Source organism: Entelurus aequoreus, linkage group LG14 (assembly GCF_033978785.1).
Source record: "Entelurus aequoreus isolate RoL-2023_Sb linkage group LG14, RoL_Eaeq_v1.1, whole genome shotgun sequence".
Classification (NCBI taxonomy): Eukaryota; Metazoa; Chordata; class Actinopteri; order Syngnathiformes; family Syngnathidae; genus Entelurus; species Entelurus aequoreus.
In genome coordinates this window covers 60463415-60482040 of record NC_084744.1, presented here as the reverse complement: position 1 = coordinate 60482040, position 18626 = coordinate 60463415, and the positions used below count along the sequence as shown (strand labels likewise).

The following is an 18626-nucleotide window of genomic DNA, read 5'->3' as shown; positions in this document are numbered from 1 at the left end:
TAGTCTGTGTCAGCTTTATATTCTAGGTGACTAAGTATATTATTATTCATTATTAGTTCAAACATTTCAGCTTTTTCCTCATTACATTTTCCAATTTTTCTTACATTTTACTGTTGTTTTTCCCATGTAATAATATAATAATAACACAATTGTGTAACTGCATAACCTGGTGTGTCAAAAATTCTGCCTGTACAAAAATAATGTTGAGTTACACATGTAACAGTGTATTATTGTTGTCATTTTTCCGATTCATTCACGAGTTAGTATCATTTCATTTTTTAACTAAATAAACTTTGTTTATATTTCATATATGATGGGTTTTTAACATGTAAAGCGACTTTGGGTACTTAGAAAAAGCGCTATATAAATCCCAGGTATTATTATTATTATTTCAAGTGAATTTCTTTATTCTATTTTGAGAGCTTTTAATATTTTAGATTGGAGGTGTCTAAACTTTTTCCACCAAGTGCCACATTTGAAAAGTCAAAGTATTTGAGGGCCATTTTGATATTTTTTTAATTTAAAAAAAATAATGCTAAAACAGATATTATATAATGTGCCAGATATGTATTATAGGTGGTTAAGTATATTATTATTAATTATTAGTTAGAACATTTCAGCTTTTTCTCATCACATAATGATTTTTTTGCTTGTTTCTTACATTTTTACTGTTGTTTTTCCCATTTAAGAATGGACAAAAAATAATAAATCATCAATTGTGTAACTGCATAACTTAATCTCTAGTGTGTCAAAAAGTCTGCCTGTACAAAAATATTAATGTCGAGTTACACATTTAACAATGTTTATTATTGTTGTTGTCATTTGTTACAATTAATTCATAAGTTTTTTGTTTTTTTTTGTTTGTATTTTATTTTTATAATAATATGTTTCTATTTATTTATCATAAACTATTTCCACCAAGGGCGTATTTAAAAACACAACTTTGTATTATAGTTGACTGAGTATATTATAATTACTTCAGCTTTTTCTTATTACAGTCCAATTTTTAGTTATTTTGTTTCTTACATTTTTATTGTCATTTTTTAAAAGTAATAATACAATTGTGTAGCTGCATAAGTTAGTGTGTCAAAATCTGTGCCTGTACGAAAATATTAATGTTCATTTACCCATTTATCAGTGTTTAGTGTTGTTGCTGTAATTTTTCTAATTAATTAATTCAGAAGTTAGAATTATTTTTTTTAAATTTTATGTCACTAACTAAATTTGGTTTATAGTTTTAATTGTATTATTATTTTGAGAGATTCTGATATTTTAGGCCAGGGGTGTCTTTTTCCACCAAGGGCCATATTTTTTTGTATTAAAAAAAAAAAGTACTAAAAACAGATAATAATAATAATAATAATAATAGATTTTATTTGTAAAAAAGCACTTTACATTGAGTAAACAACATCTAAGTGCTACAGTGTATAAAAAAAATAAAATAAAAAGATAATAAAAAATAAATAAAAATAAAAACTAGAACAGCCAAATAGCTAGAACTAGTATGCATATATCTTAAAAAAAGGATTTTTTTTAAAGGGGTTTTTAAGCCTTTTTTAAAAGCATCCACAGTCTGTGGTGCCCTCAGGTGGTCAGGGAGAGCGTTTCCACAGACTGAAATTTTGTCTTTATATATACATTTAAAGACAAAACTTTGTGTTAAAGGTGACCAAGTATATTATTGTTGATTATTAGTTAGAAAATGTCAGCTGTTCCTACATTACATGTCTTTCCCCTGACAAATGCTGCGGGCCGCCCCTGCAACATGGGGAAGTGCAACCCAGAACAGGGTTGTATTGTTTAACATCCGTCATTGATCCACTCAAGCCTATCTTTTTCAGAGTATGGCCAAGCCTGCTGATTGGAAGTACCAGTCAGGCGTGTCTTCCTCCTGGTCCATGGTCACTTGTTCTGTCAGGGTGGACCTCTTGCTGCCACTTCCAGACTGCTCACAGAGCATGGAGAAGTGTGTGGAGGTACGTGTGTGCTCTGATCCCTGCAATGTGTGTGTCCATCATGAAGGTCTTCCTGCAATGTGTGTGTCCATCATGAAGGTCTTCCTGCAATGTGTGTGTCCATCATGAAGGTCTTCCTGCAATGTGTGTGTCCATCATGAAGGTCTTCCTGCAATGTGTGTGTCCATCATGAAGGTCTTCCTGCAATGTGTGTGTCCATCATGAAGGTCTTCCTGCAATGTGTGTGTCCATCATGAAGGTCTTCCTGCAATGTGTGTGTCCATCATGAAGGTCTTCCTGCAATGTGTGTGTCCATCATGAAGGTCTTCCTGCAATGTGTGTGTCTATCATGAAGGTCTTCCTGCAATGTGTGTGTCCATCATGAAGGTCTTCTTCCTTGTAGGAGGCAGTGAGAGTGTTTCCTGCAATGTGTGTGTCCATCATGAAGGTCTTCCTGCAATGTGTGTGTCTATCATGAAGGTCTTCCTGCAATGTGTGTGTCCATCATGAAGGTCTTCCTGCAATGTGTGTGTCCATCATGAAGGTCTTCCTGCAATGTGTGTGTCCATCATGAAGGTCTTCCTGCAATGTGTGTGTCCATCATGAAGGTCTTCTTGCAATGTGTGTGTCCATCATGAAGGTCTTCCTGCAATGTGTGTGTCTATCATGAAGGTCTTCCTGCAATGTGTGTGTCCATCATGAAGGTCTTCCTGCAATGTGTGTGTCCATCATGAAGGTCTTCTTCCTTGTAGGAGGCAGTGAGAGTGTTTCCTGCAATGTGTGTGTCTATCATGAAGGTCTTCCTGCAATGTGTGTGTCCATCATGAAGGTCTTCCTGCAATGTGTGTGTCCATCATGAAGGTCTTCCTGCAATGTGTGTGTCCATCATGAAGGTCTTCTTCCTTGTAGGAGGCAGTGAGAGTGTTTCCTGCAATGTGTGTGTCCATCATGAAGGTCTTCCTGCAATGTGTGTGTCTATCATGAAGGTCTTCCTGCAATGTGTGTGTCCATCATGAAGGTCTTCCTGCAATGTGTGTGTCTATCATGAAGGTCTTCCTGCAATGTGTGTGTCCATCATGAAGGTCTTCCTGCAATGTGTGTGTCCATCATGAAGGTCTTCCTGCAATGTGTGTGTCCATCATGAAGGTCTTCCTGCAATGTGTGTGTCCATCATGAAGGTCTTCCTGCAATGTGTGTGTCCATCATGAAGGTCTTCCTGCAATGTGTGTGTCTATCATGAAGGTCTTCCTGCAATGTGTGTGTCCATCATGAAGGTCTTCTTCCTTGTAGGAGGCAGTGAGAGTGTTTCCTGCAATGTGTGTGTCCATCATGAAGGTCTTCCTGCAATGTGTGTGTCTATCATGAAGGTCTTCCTGCAATGTGTGTGTCCATCATGAAGGTCTTCCTGCAATGTGTGTGTCCATCATGAAGGTCTTCCTGCAATGTGTGTGTCCATCATGAAGGTCTTCCTGCAATGTGTGTGTCCATCATGAAGGTCTTCTTGCAATGTGTGTGTCCATCATGAAGGTCTTCCTGCAATGTGTGTGTCTATCATGAAGGTCTTCCTGCAATGTGTGTGTCCATCATGAAGGTCTTCCTGCAATGTGTGTGTCCATCATGAAGGTCTTCTTCCTTGTAGGAGGCAGTGAGAGTGTTTCCTGCAATGTGTGTGTCTATCATGAAGGTCTTCCTGCAATGTGTGTGTCCATCATGAAGGTCTTCCTGCAATGTGTGTGTCCATCATGAAGGTCTTCCTGCAATGTGTGTGTCCATCATGAAGGTCTTCTTCCTTGTAGGAGGCAGTGAGAGTGTTTCCTGCAATGTGTGTGTCCATCATGAAGGTCTTCCTGCAATGTGTGTGTCTATCATGAAGGTCTTCCTGCAATGTGTGTGTCCATCATGAAGGTCTTCCTGCAATGTGTGTGTCTATCATGAAGGTCTTCCTGCAATGTGTGTGTCCATCATGAAGGTCTTCCTGCAATGTGTGTGTCCATCATGAAGGTCTTCTTCCTTGTAGGAGGCAGTGAGAGTGTTTCCTGCAATGTGTGTGTCCATCATGAAGGTCTTCCTGCAATGTGTGTGTCCATCATGAAGGTCTTCCTGCAATGTGTGTGTCCATCATGAAGGTCTTCCTGCAATGTGTGTGTCCATCATGAAGGTCTTCCTGCAATGTGTGTGTCCATCATGAAGGTCTTCCTGCAATGTGTGTGTCCATCATGAAGGTCTTCTTCCTTGTAGGAGGCAGTGAGAGTGTTTCCTGCAATGTGTGTGTCCATCATGAAGGTCTTCCTGCAATGTGTGTGTCCATCATGAAGGTCTTCCTGCAATGTGTGTGTCTATCATGAAGGTCTTCCTGCAATGTGTGTGTCCATCATGAAGGTCTTCCTGCAATGTGTGTGTCTATCATGAAGGTCTTCTTCCTTGTAGGAGGCAGTGAGAGTGTTTCCTGCAATGTGTGTGTCCATCATGAAGGTCTTCCTGCAATGTGTGTGTCCATCATGAAGGTCTTCCTGCAATGTGTGTGTCCATCATGAAGGTCTTCCTGCAATGTGTGTGTCCATCATGAAGGTCTTCCTGCAATGTGTGTGTCCATCATGAAGGTCTTCCTGCAATGTGTGTGTCCATCATGAAGGTCTTCCTGCAATGTGTGTGTCCATCATGAAGGTCTTCCTGCAATGTGTGTGTCCATCATGAAGGTCTTCCTGCAATGTGTGTGTCCATCATGAAGGTCTTCCTGCAATGTGTGTGTCCATCATGAAGGTCTTCTTCCTTGTAGGAGGCAGTGAGAGTGTTTCCTGCAATGTGTGTGTCCATCATGAAGGTCTTCCTGCAATGTGTGTGTCCATCATGAAGGTCTTCCTGCAATGTGTGTGTCTATCATGAAGGTCTTCCTGCAATGTGTGTGTCCATCATGAAGGTCTTCCTGCAATGTGTGTGTCTATCATGAAGGTCTTCTTCCTTGTAGGAGGCAGTGAGAGTGTTTCCTGCAATGTGTGTGTCCATCATGAAGGTCTTCCTGCAATGTGTGTGTCCATCATGAAGGTCTTCCTGCAATGTGTGTGTCCATCATGAAGGTCTTCCTGCAATGTGTGTGTCCATCATGAAGGTCTTCCTGCAATGTGTGTGTCCATCATGAAGGTCTTCCTGCAATGTGTGTGTCCATCATGAAGGTCTTCCTGCAATGTGTGTGTCCATCATGAAGGTCTTCCTGCAATGTGTGTGTCCATCATGAAGGTCTTCCTGCAATGTGTGTGTCCATCATGAAGGTCTTCCTGCAATGTGTGTGTCCATCATGAAGGTCTTCCTGCAATGTGTGTGTCCATCATGAAGGTCTTCCTGCAATGTGTGTGTCCATCATGAAGGTCTTCCTGCAATGTGTGTGTCCATCATGAAGGTCTTCCTGCAATGTGTGTGTCCATCATGAAGGTCTTCCTGCAATGTGTGTGTCCATCATGAAGGTCTTCCTGCAATGTGTGTGTCCATCTGTAGGAGGCAGTGAGAGAGTGGGCGAGGCAGATGGAGAAGACCGTGTGTCTGCTTGATGGCACGCAGCTGCCAGAGGATGCAGAACTTACAGCAGGACAGGTTGTACTCATCTTCTTCTAGTTATATCCGTGGCATGTGCTCAGATCATTACATTTACATTTTCCTACACTTTAAACCCTGCGGCTTATAAAACAGTACGGAGAATTTAGGGATTTTTTTTCTTCGCTGATGGCCGCAGTGTTTTATATTTGATAGTATTAATCAAACACAAGCAGAGGACTGAAATGGTGTGTGTAACGCCTTAAACTGGTAGTAAAACTGTCCATAGCGTTTCTACTTGTATGGATTCTTCAGTCATCGCTCCGAGCAACATTTGTAAGTTTTACAGCCTTTAGCAGCCTTTAGTAGACTTTAGCAGCCTTTAGCAGACTTTAGCAGACTTTAGCAGCCTTTAGTAGACTTTAGCAGCCTTTAGCAGACTTTAGCAGCCTTTAGCAGACTTTAGTAGCCTTTAGCAGACTTTAGTAGACTTTAGCAGACTTTAGCAGCCTTTAGTAGACTTATAATTTATAGTAGACTTTAGCAGCCTTTAGTAGACTTATAATTTAAAGTAGACTTTAGCAGACTTTAGTAGCCTTTAGTGGACTTTAGCGGACTTTAGTAGACATTAGCAGCCTTTAGTAGACTTTAGTAGCCTTTAGTAGACTTTAGCAGCCTTTAGCAGACTTTAGTAGCCTTTAGCAGACTTTAGTAGACTTTAGCAGCCTTTAGTAGACTTATAATTTATAGTAGACTTTAGCAGACTTTAGCAGCCTTTAGTAGACTTATAATTTATAGTAGACTTTAGCAGACTTTAGTAGCCTTTAGCAGCCTTTAGTGGACTTTAGCAGACTTTAGTAGACTTTAGCAGCCTTTAGTAGCCTTTAGCAGCCTTTAGCAGACTTTAGTAGCCTTTAGTAGCCTTTAGTGGACTTTAGTAGCCTTTAGTGGACTTTAGCAGCCTTTAGTAGACTTTAGCAGCCTTTAGTAGACTAGCAGATTTTAGTAGACTTTAGCAGATTTTAGTAGACTTTAGTAGAATTTAGTAGCCTTTAGCTGCCTTTAGTGGACTTTAGCAGCCTTTAGTAGACTTTAGTAGCCTTTAGTGGACTTTAGCAGCCTTTAGTAGACTTTAGCAGCCTTTAGTAGACTAGCAGATTTTAGTAGACTTTAGCAGATTTTAGTAGACTTTAGTAGAATTTAGTAGCCTTTAGCTGCCTTTAGTAGACTTTAGCAGCCTTTAGTAGACTTTAGTAGCCTTAAGTAGCCTTTAGTAGACTTTAGTAGACTTTAGTAGACTTTAGCAGACTTTAGTTTCTTTAGCTGTCATTAGGTGAAAAGGACAAAACACCACAAGATTAACATGCTGTAAAAAATCAATCAATTATCAATCCCATAATTTACAATTATTAATTAGGCTATCAAATTCATAACCATTAAACAAGTGTAAGAAAATGGACTAATCTTTTCCCTTTAAGTTAAAACAGATTTTAAATAAATTGTCTCAACATAAATACACCAAGATTAGAGATGTCCAATAATATCGGCCTGCCGATATCATTGGACGATAAATGCTTTAGAATGTAATATCAGAAATTATCGGTATCATTTTTTTTATTATCGGTATCAGTTTTTTTTTTTTTTTTTTTTTTAATTGAATCAACATAAAAAACAGAAGATACACTTACAATTAGTGCACCAAGCCAAAAAACCTCCCTCCCTCATTCACACAAAAGGGTTGTTTCTTTCTGTTATTAATATTCTGCTTCCTACATTATATATCAATATATATCAATACAGTCTGCAAGGTTCCTACATGATATATCAATATATATCAATACAGTCTGCAAGGTTCCTACATGATATATCAATATATATCAATACAGTCTGCAAGGTTCCTACATGATATATCAATATATATCAATACAGTCTGCAAGGGATACATGTCTGTGCTTCCTACATGATATATCAATATATATCAATACAGTCTGCAAGGGATACAGTCCGTAAGCACACATGATTGTGCGTGCTGCTGCTCCACTAATAGTACTAACCTTTAACACTTCATTTTACTCATTTTCATTCATTACTAGTTTCTATGTAACTGTTTTTATATTGTTTTACTTTCTTTTTTATTCAAGAAAATGTTTTTAATTATTTATCTTATTTTATTTTATTAATTTTTCAAAAAAAGGACCTTATCTTCACCATACCTGGTTGTCCAAATTAGGCATAATAATGTGTTAATTCCACCACTGTATATATCGGTATTGGTTGATATCGGTCTCAGTAATTAAGAGACAAGACAATATCGGCAAAAAGCCATTATCGGACATACATTTCACCCCAGAAACATAATAGATACATGCAGCAGAAAAGCCAATATGCAAATACATAAATACCTAACCACCTATTTTAGATGAATATTTCAAATGTATATCCAATATGAATGTATTATTCATTTAGCAGTGAAACACTCCATCTTAAACGCTGTCTACTGGTAGAAACATCTTAAACGCTGTCTACTGGTAGAAACATCTTAAACGCTGTCTACTGGTAGAAACATCTTAAACGCTGTCTACTGGTAGAAACATCTTAAACGCTGTCTACTGGTAGAAACATCTTAAATGCTGTCTACTGGTAGAAACATCTTAAACGCTGTCTACTGGTAGAAACATCTTAAACGCTGTCTACTGGTAGAAACATCTTAAACGCTGTCTACTGGTAGAAACATCTTAAACGCTGTCTACTGGTAGAAACATCTTAAACGCTGTCTACTGGTAGAAACATCTTAAACGCTGTCTACTGGTAGAAACATCTTAAACGCTGTCTACTGGTAGAAACATCTTAAACGCTGTCTACTGGTAGAAACATCTTAAACGCTGTCTACTGGTAGAAACATCTTAAATGCTGTCTACTGGTAGAAACATCTTAAACGCTGTCTACTGGTAGAAACATCTTAAACGCTGTCTACTGGTAGAAACATCTTAAACGCTGTCTACTGGTAGAAACATGTCCTCACTAGCAGCCAATGATACAACACTTTAAAGAAGTGACTTCACCCTCCTGATGAAACTACAACATTTATTACACCAAGCAAAGAATAAACATCAACACTTCCTTACCAAACAAGTTACAGAAATCACCGTGTGTATTTAGCCTCCAGACTAAGCAACCCCCACCCCCCCAACAGGTGCGCCACACCCACAAAGAGAAATAAAGTGCAATCTTACCGGCTGTCCGTTCAGCTTTTGGTTTTGGTACACTTTTGGCACAACTCTGTGTTCTCTGTAAGGAACTAAACCTTTCTTCACTCTGCACTGGCATCTTTTGTACTCCTTCATTTGACACACCTGTCTAATTACCAGCAGATGACACAACTGTTGGCCGCTACACTCATAATGTGTACAAAATAATAGGTGTATAAAGTACACAATATGTTACTGCATACAGTTTGTCCCTCATAAAGTGTACAAAATAACAGGTGTATAAAGTACACAATATGTTACTGCATACAGTTTGTCCCTCATAAAGTGTACAAAATAACAGGTGTATAAAGTACACAATATGTTACTGCATACAGTTTGTCCCTCATAATGTGTACAAAATAACAGGTGTATAAAGTACACAATATGTTACTGCATACAGTTTGTCCCTCATAATGTGTACAAAATAACAGGTGTATAAAGTACACAATATGTTACTGCATACAGTTTGTCCCTCATAATGTGTACAAAATAACAGGTGTATAAAGTACACAATATGTTACTGCATACAGTTTGTCCCTCATAAAGTGTACAAAATAACAGGTGTATAAAGTACACAATATGTTACTGCATACAGTTTGTCCCTCATAAAGTGTACAAAATAACAGGTGTATAAAGTACACAATATGTTACTGCATACAGTTTGTCCCTCATAATGTGTACAAAATAACAGGTGTATAAAGTACACAATATGTTACTGCATACAGTTTGTCCCTCATAATGTGTACAAAATAACAGGTGTATAAAGTACACAATATGTTACTGCATACAGTTTGTCCCTCATAATGTGTACAAAATAACAGGTGTATAAAGTACACAATATGTTACTGCATACGTCAGCAGACTTTGTTTGTTTACTTCCTACTAAAAGACAAGTTGTCTATTTTATTGAAGGACTAAATGACAATAATAAACATATGTTTCATGTACTCTAACATTTTTTGTTCAAATAAAGACAATAATGATATTTTTTTTGTGGTACTCTTTATTTAGAAAAATACCGAAATGATTTTGGTACCGGTACCAAAATATTGGTATGGGGCCAACACTAATACACGTGTAGTCCAGCAGCAGTGTGTAGTGTTTTGCATTTTTGCTCGGTAATGGATGTCCTAAGTTTGTGCAGCCCTTTGAGACACTTGTGATTAGGGGCTATAGAAATCAATCTTGATTGATGGGTGTAATTTTGAATTATTTATGGTGATTGGGCGTTTTTTATAATATCCACGAAAAAGGTCAGTGACTGTGTCTGTTGACATTTTGTGTTTGGTTGGATTTTTCTTTTTTTCATGATTAGGGAAGGTTGTTTGCATGGGGTCATATAAATCAGTGGTCCCCAACCTTTTTGTAGCTGCCGACCGGTCAACGCTTGAAAATTTGTCCCACGGACCGGTGGAAGGGGGGTGGGGGGGTGTATTTAAAATCATGTGTGCTTACGGACTGTATCCTTGCAGACTGTATTGATATATAATGTATATATTGTGTTTTTTATGTTGATTTCATTAAAAAAAATATATATATATACATTTTTTTTTTTTTTAATTTCTTGTGCGGCCCGGTACCAATCGGTCCGCGGACCGGTACCGGGCCACAGACCGGTACCGGGCCACGGCCCGGTGGTTGGGGACCACTGATATAAATGAATGTCCCCTAGAGGGGGGGGGGTTACCCACATATGCGGTCCTCTCCAAGGTTTCTCATAGTCATTCACCGACGTCCCACTGGGGTGAGTTTTTCCTTGCCCGTATGTGGGCTCTGTACCGAGGATGTGGTTGTGGCTTGTACAGCCCTTTGAGACACTTGTGATTTAGGGCTATATAAATAAACATTGATTGATTGAATGTTGTGTATTGAGAGCATTCTAGGAAAAACTCAACTTGTCCACTAGATGGTGACAAAACGCAGCATTAAAAATGTTAGACTTTAAAAAAAGATTCCTTACTTTAGCTCAAATGTTGGTACGACTTTTGCAGAAGAGGAACGTGAGACAAGTTTTCACCGCCCAGCTGCTCGTCACACCGGTAAGACACAAACACAAAGTTACTTTTTAACTACACTGCAGCTTCCTGACAAGGCTCAACAGTTTTGTTAAAAATATAGAAAGATTGTTATGATTTAGGCTGATTTGCATATTTAATTCTTCCTTGCTTTCAAGTTTTTGAAGCCCTTGTTACGGCACTATCATTGTGTGCGTGGTGTTTCAGGACCAGGGCAGGTTGACCAGTGTGGTCCAGCAGTGCGGAGGCAGCTTGGCCCTCAGAGGAGTGGTACACAGCCGGGCTTACCTGCACAACAACAGACCGAAGGCCAAGATGGCGGAGAAGGTCACTCGCTACACATCTCCATCAGGCTGAATGTTTTTGTCACGCATCCTTCTTGTCTTCATGCAGCTGCTGAAGAGAGACGTCCTCTCCACCGTGGTCACCAGACTTCATATGTGGCTGGAAGAGCAGCCCAGCTCAGAGAACCTGGTCAAGGGAGTCAGCAGAGACCAAGGCACAGGTGTGTCTGCTTACCTCCAGCATCACCTTGGATTGTACTTCATGCATGTACTAACCTTAGGAACTTTCATAACCTTTTTGCAGCTAACTCTAATCCCAACACTGAATTAGTCATCTTACTCTCCATTTCAATCCTATTCAATTATTTAGCACAAATATTTGTAATCATAATCAATTGATTTATCACAAATATTACTTTGAAGTTAAAGTAGCAATGATAGTCACACACACACTAGGTGTGGTGAAATTTGTCCTCTGCATTTGACCCATCACCCTTGTTCACCCCCTGGGAGGTGAGGGGAGCAGTGGGCAGCAGTGGGGCCACGCCCGGGAATCATTTGTGGTGATTTAACCCCCAATTCCAAGCTTTGATGCTGAGTGCCAAGCAGGGAGGTAATGGCTCCCATTTTTATAGTCTTTGGTATGACTCGGCTGGGGGTTTGAACTCACAACCTACCCATCTCAGGGCGGACACTCTAACCACTAGGCCACTGAGCAGGTTAGAAGCTGATTACAAAAAAATACTAACCAAATACACTGCAGAAGAGACTCATTTAAAAATGGATTTTAAAAAAATGTACTGTGAATTCCGGACTAGAATACTTTTTTCCTACGCTTTGATCCCTGCGGCCTATAAACCGGTGCGGCTAATTTATTGATGTTTTCCCCCTGTTGGCCATGAGGCAAAGAGTTAAAAAATCAACCAAGCAAATGACAGTGAAAAGGTGTGTTATTGTTTGTGCTATGGCGCCATCTATTGGACACGTTTGCTCACTGCAGGTGCCGCACTGCACTTTTGTTTGGACAAAATACTGGTGAAAGTTGTATCGCGCCAATAAATGTGAGGACTTTTGCACTTAATTCCAAACATGTAGGTTTTTTATCTGGGGATGTTGTAAGTTTGTGCAGCCCTTTGAGACACTTGTGAATAGGGGCTTGATTAGTTTTATACAATTAATAATATTTTATTTGTAAAAAGCACTTTATATTGAGTAAACAATCTCAAAGTGCTACAGTGTATTAAAAAAGAAATAAATAAAAACTAGAACTAGTATGCATAAATCTAAAAAAAGGCTTTTTTTAAAAGAAGGGCTTTTAAGCCTTTTTTAAAAGCATCCACAGTCTGTGGTGCCCTCAGGTGGTCAGGGAGAGCGTTCCACAGACTGGAAGTTATATGTATGACACAAAATGCACACACTCTATGGTGGTAAAATACATTTAAGCGGTAAAAAAACAGTTAAAAAAATGTTTTATGAAAAACTGAATTGTATTGTTTTATTTAAATAAATTGTTGTAATTATTATGTCATTTGTTTCTTATTTGTTGCTTTTTTATATCCGGTCCTTCTTTGAATGTATATTTCAAGTTGAGTTTAGGTGGTACGATAAATATTCATGTATTCAAATGAATGAATGATCTTGTTTTTATTGAGATTGTAATATTTTGCTAGCACGGACTTGAGAAATGTAACTTTCAGTAAGAAACATTGAAGTCTCCCCAAGTGAGCGTTCATCTTCTCTTTCAGAAACATTCTGCCTCCCTCACCGAGTCTTTTCTCCCGTGGGAGTGGGCGGGCCTCTGTTTGTGTGCGACTATCAGTTCAAGGACGAGGACCCGATGGAAGTGATTGACAGGCTGAAGGAAATGCTGGACATTGATGCGGCCCACAAGGACTTGGACACCCAGCTGGAGGTTGCTGCTGAAGTGCACCACCCGGCAGGTGGGTGAAGCTTGTCCAGGTGGTGTTATTAGTCATTGAACATAAAAGTTGTCCAGGTGGTGTTATTAGTCATTGAACATCAAAGGTGTCCAGGTGGTGTTATTAGTCATTGAACATCAAAGTTGTCCAGGTGGTGTTATTAGTCATTGAACATAAAAGTTGTCCAGGTGGTGTTATTAGTCATTGAACATCAAAGTTGTCCAGGTGGTGTTATTAGTCATTGAACATGTCCAGGTGGTGTTATTAGTCATTGAACATCAAAGTTGTCCAGGTGGTGTTATTAGTCATTGAACATCAAAGTTGTCCGGGTGGTGTTATTAGTCATTGAACATCAAAGTTGTCCAGGTGGTGTTAGTCATTGAACATAAAAGTTGTCCAGGTGGTGTTATTAGTCATTGAACATCAAAGTTGTCCAGGTGGTGTTATTAGTCATTGAACATCAAAGTTGTCCAGGTGGTGTTATTAGTCATTGAACATCAAAGTTGTCCAGGTGGTGTTATTAGTCATTGAACATAAAAGTAGTCCAGGTGGTGTTATTAGTCATTGAACATCAAAGTTGTCCAGGTGGTGTTATTAGTCATTGAACATCAAAGTAGTCCAGGTGGTGTTATTAGTCATTGAACATCAAAGTTGTCCAGGTGGTGTTAGTCATTGAACATAAAAGTTGTCCAGGTGGTGTTATTAGTCATTGAACATCAAAGTTGTCCAGGTGGTGTTATTAGTCATTGAACATCAAAGTTGTCCAGGTGGTGTTATTAGTCATTGAACATCAAAGTTGTCCAGGTGGTGTTATTAGTCATTGAACATAAAAGTAGTCCAGGTGGTGTTATTAGTCATTGAACATCAAAGTTGTCCAGGTGGTGTTATTAGTCATTGAACATCAAAGTAGTCCAGGTGGTGTTATTAGTCATTGAACATCAAAGTTGTCCAGGTGGTGTTATTAGTCATTGAACATCAAAGTTGTCCAGGTGGTGTTATTAGTCATTGAACATCAAAGTTGTCCAGGTGGTGTTATTAGTCATTGAACATAAAAGTTGTCCAGGTGGTGTTATTAGTCATTGAACATAAAAGTTGTCCAGGTGGTGTTATTAGTCATTGAACATAAAAGTTGTCCAGGTGGTGTTATTAGTCATTGAACATCAAAGTAGTCCATGTGGTGTTATTAGTCATTGAACATCAAAGTTGTCCAGGTGGTGTTATTAGTCATTGAACATCAAAGTTGTCCAGGTGGTGTTATTAGTCATTGAACATAAAAGTAGTCCAGGTGGTGTTATTAGTCATTGAACATAAAAGTTGTCCAGGTGGTGTTATTAGTCATTGAACATCAAAGTTGTCCAGGTGGTGTTATTAGTCATTGAACATAAAAGTTGTCCAGGTGGTGTTATTAGTCATTGAACATAAAAGTTGTCCAGGTGGTGTTATTAGTCATTGAACATAAAAGTTGTCCAGGTGGTGTTATTAGTCATTGAACATAAAAGTTGTCCAGGTGGTGTTATTAGTCATTGAACATCAAAGTAGTCCATGTGGTGTTATTAGTCATTGAACATCAAAGTTGTCCAGGTGGTGTTATTAGTCATTGAACATCAAAGTTGTCCAGGTGGTGTTAGTCATTGAACATAAAAGTTGTCCAGGTGGTGTTATTAGTCATTGAACATCAAAGTTGTCCAGGTGGTGTTAGTCATTGAACATAAAAGTTGTCCAGGTGGTGTTATTAGTCATTGAACATCAAAGTTGTCCAGGTGGTGTTATTAGTCATTGAACATCAAAGTTGTCCAGGTGGTGTTATTAGTCATTGAACATCAAAGTTGTCCAGGTGGTGTTATTAGTCATTGAACATAAAAGTAGTCCAGGTGGTGTTATTAGTCATTGAACATCAAAGTTGTCCAGGTGGTGTTATTAGTCATTGAACATCAAAGTAGTCCAGGTGGTGTTATTAGTCATTGAACATCAAAGTTGTCCAGGTGGTGTTATTAGTCATTGAACATCAAAGTTGTCCAGGTGGTGTTATTAGTCATTGAACATCAAAGTTGTCCAGGTGGTGTTATTAGTCATTGAACATAAAAGTTGTCCAGGTGGTGTTATTAGTCATTGAACATCAAAGTTGTCCAGGTGGTGTTATTAGTCATTGAACATCAAAGTTGTCCAGGTGGTGTTATTAGTCATTGAACATCAAAGTTGTCCAGGTGGTGTTATTAGTCATTGAACATAAAAGTTGTCCAGGTGGTGTTATTAGTCATTGAACATAAAAGTTGTCCAGGTGGTGTTATTAGTCATTGAACATAAAAGTTGTCCAGGTGGTGTTATTAGTCATTGAACATCAAAGTAGTCCATGTGGTGTTATTAGTCATTGAACATCAAAGTTGTCCAGGTGGTGTTATTAGTCATTGAACATCAAAGTTGTCCAGGTGGTGTTATTAGTCATTGAACATAAAAGTAGTCCAGGTGGTGTTATTAGTCATTGAACATAAAAGTTGTCCAGGTGGTGTTATTAGTCATTGAACATCAAAGTTGTCCAGGTGGTGTTATTAGTCATTGAACATAAAAGTTGTCCAGGTGGTGTTATTAGTCATTGAACATAAAAGTTGTCCAGGTGGTGTTATTAGTCATTGAACATAAAAGTTGTCCAGGTGGTGTTATTAGTCATTGAACATAAAAGTTGTCCAGGTGGTGTTATTAGTCATTGAACATCAAAGTAGTCCATGTGGTGTTATTAGTCATTGAACATCAAAGTTGTCCAGGTGGTGTTATTAGTCATTGAACATCAAAGTTGTCCAGGTGGTGTTATTAGTCATTGAACATAAAAGTAGTCCAGGTGGTGTTATTAGTCATTGAACATAAAAGTTGTCCAGGTGGTGTTATTAGTCATTGAACATCAAAGTTGTCCAGGTGGTGTTATTAGTCATTGAACATCAAAGTTGTCCAGGTGGTGTTATTAGTCATTGAACATAAAAGTAGTCCAGGTGGTGTTATTAGTCATTGAACATAAAAGTTGTCCAGGTGGTGTTATTAGTCATTGAACATCAAAGTTGTCCAGGTGGTGTTATTAGTCATTGAACATCAAAGTTGTCCAGGTGGTGTTATTAGTCATTGAACATAAAAGTAGTCCAGGTGGTGTTATTAGTCATTGAACATCAAAGTTGTCCAGGTGGTGTTATTAGTCATTGAACATCAAAGTTGTCCAGGTGGTGTTATTAGTCATTGAACATAAAAGTTGTCCAGGTGGTGTTATTAGTCATTGAACATAAAAGTTGTCCAGGTGGTGTTATTAGTCATTGAACATAAAAGTTGTCCGGGTGGTGTTATTAGTCATTGAACATCAAAGTTGTCCAGGTGGTGTTATTAGTCATTGAACATAAAAGTTGTCCGGGTGGTGTTATTAGTCATTGAACATAAAAGTTGTCCAGGTGGTGTTATTAGTCATTGAACATCAAAGTTGTCCGGGTGGTGTTATTAGTCATTGAACATAAAAGTTGTCCGGGTGGTGTTATTAGTCATTGAACATAAAAGTTGTCCGGGTGGTGTTATTAGTCATTGAACATAAAAGTTGTCCGGGTGGTGTTATTAGTCATTGAACATAAAAGTTGTCCAGGTGGTGTTATTAGTCATTGAACATCAAAGTTGTCCAGGTGGTGTTATTAGTCATTGAACATAAAAGTTGTCCAGGTGGTGTTATTAGTCATTGAACATCAAAGTTGTCCAGGTGGTGTTATTAGTCATTGAACATAAAAGTAGTCCAGGTGGTGTTATTAGTCATTGAACATAAAAGTTGTCCAGGTGGTGTTATTAGTCATTGAACATAAAAGTTGTCCAGGTGGTGTTATTAGTCATTGAACATAAAAGTAGTCCAGGTGGTGTTATTAGTCATTGAACATCAAAGTAGTCCAGGTGGTGTTATTAGTCATTGAACATCAAAGTTGTCCAGGTGGTGTTATTAGTCATTGAACATAAAAGTAGTCCAGGTGGTGTTATTAGTCATTGAAGCCCGGTGGAACATAACATTACCCATCGTGAGATGCAGCTCCTCTTTTGAAACTAAACGTCAATGACACTAATAGCAAGTTCCGCTACCTTTTTCCTACGCTTTGAACCCTGTGGCTTATAAAACAGTGTGGCTAATGTCGGAATTTCTCTTCGCTGGTGGCAATAATGCAAATAATAAAAAAACAAACAAGCAAAACCACTGAAAAGGTGTGTTATTGTTTGTGCAACAGCGCCATCTTTTGGACCAGTTTGCTCACTGCAGGTGCTGCTGTGCACTTCTGTTAGAACTGCTTTTCAACCGGAAGTAGAAGTGCCGTCTTCTAGCCGTCTATAGCGTTTCTGCTCGTATGGATTATTCATTCATCACGCCAAGCGACGTTTGTAAGTTTTACAATATAACTAAAACTATTCTTACGTACTAAAGTGTCCCACGTGTGATGTGTGTAGGAGTGTTTTCATGCATATTTGTACGTACTATCGTAATGGAACCAAGCTCGCGTTGTTAGCATTAGCTAATAACTTAACACGTTTACAAGTGTCTGTGTTAGTATTATTAACTTACATTCTTTTTGTATTGTTTCACTTTCACAAATTCCTCATTGAATTCAGCAAAACGTCAGCGTGGAGTTATTGAGTGTGTTTAGCTGATTGGAGAGCTAGCTTGCGCGGCTAGTGGGTCCATGACCATGACTGATGTTTTGTTTGATCTACCGTTTTACTGCCCTGTTACAGACACCCAATTAAGATATGCAAATAAACATTTACAGAATATTTCTGTGTAAATAAATAATTCCACAACATATATATTTGTGACTTATAGTCCGGTGCGGCTAATATATGGAAAACATTTTTTCTTAGTGGATGCAGCTTATCTAGCGGCGTGCTCTATAGTCTAAAACAAAAAGCGGTATATAACATTTGTAAGTGGAGATTGTGTATTGTCAGTGTTTTTAAAGGTATCAATATTCATCATAATGTATTTAATGACGATATTGAATTGTTTCCAGAGGCTCCTGTGGAACACATTGCAGTACGAGAGCCCAAGAGGAACAACTACATAGGTAAAAGACAGCTGTGGCACATCTGTTTGCAGCTGGAATTATTCAGACATTGTCTTCTTTTGTCACAACAACTCCTGATTTCCACAGCATGCCAAATGTGTCGTCTATTCACGTCAATGGTGTGTTTCTCCCCGCACTAAATATACACTGGGCTTCTATATGTTCCCTTCCTGGTTCAATTTTGCTAAATTGTTCTTGCGTTGAACAGGAAGTCATGCACCGACACTTAATAAATGATCCGGTTTACTTTCAAAATAAAATAGTCCCTCCTTTAATGGGTGGGTGACGGGCGTGAAGTCCACTTCCTGTCACCTGGTTGACACCAATGGAGCTGATTCTGGAGGGCCAACATTTAAGAAGCATATACAGGCATATCCCGGGCAGCTATTTGGGGGCCTGGGGAGGGCTTTGTCGTTGTGGCTTGTGCAGCCCTTTGAGACATTTGCGATGAAGGGCTATATAAGTCAACTTTGATTGATTGATTGATATTTCTGGCCAGGGTTACTGTTGAGTTGTTTCTTGACACACAACAAATAAGTTTTTACTTGCGTGTTTATGTGCGGCTTTGCGAGATCTGGTAGAAGTCAGCGCTGCCGGATGTTTCGCTGGGTAATTAA

General features: G+C 38.7%; 1 protein-coding gene across 2 annotated transcripts in view; it reads left to right on the top strand.

Moving 5' to 3' along the window:
- Nucleotides 1–18626, top strand: part of odr4 (odr-4 GPCR localization factor homolog) — a 35562-nt gene that overhangs the window by 6144 nt on the left and 10792 nt on the right. For both annotated transcript variants that reach the window (XM_062070379.1, XM_062070378.1), the window contains exons 7-13: nt 1842–1976; nt 5445–5540; nt 10720–10767; nt 10951–11070; nt 11137–11248; nt 12773–12967; nt 17956–18009. In XM_062070379.1, the coding sequence (XP_061926363.1) occupies nt 1842–1976; nt 5445–5540; nt 10720–10767; nt 10951–11070; nt 11137–11248; nt 12773–12967; nt 17956–18009 (760 nt within the window). The remainder of the gene's footprint in view (nt 1–1841; nt 1977–5444; nt 5541–10719; nt 10768–10950; nt 11071–11136; nt 11249–12772; nt 12968–17955; nt 18010–18626) is intronic.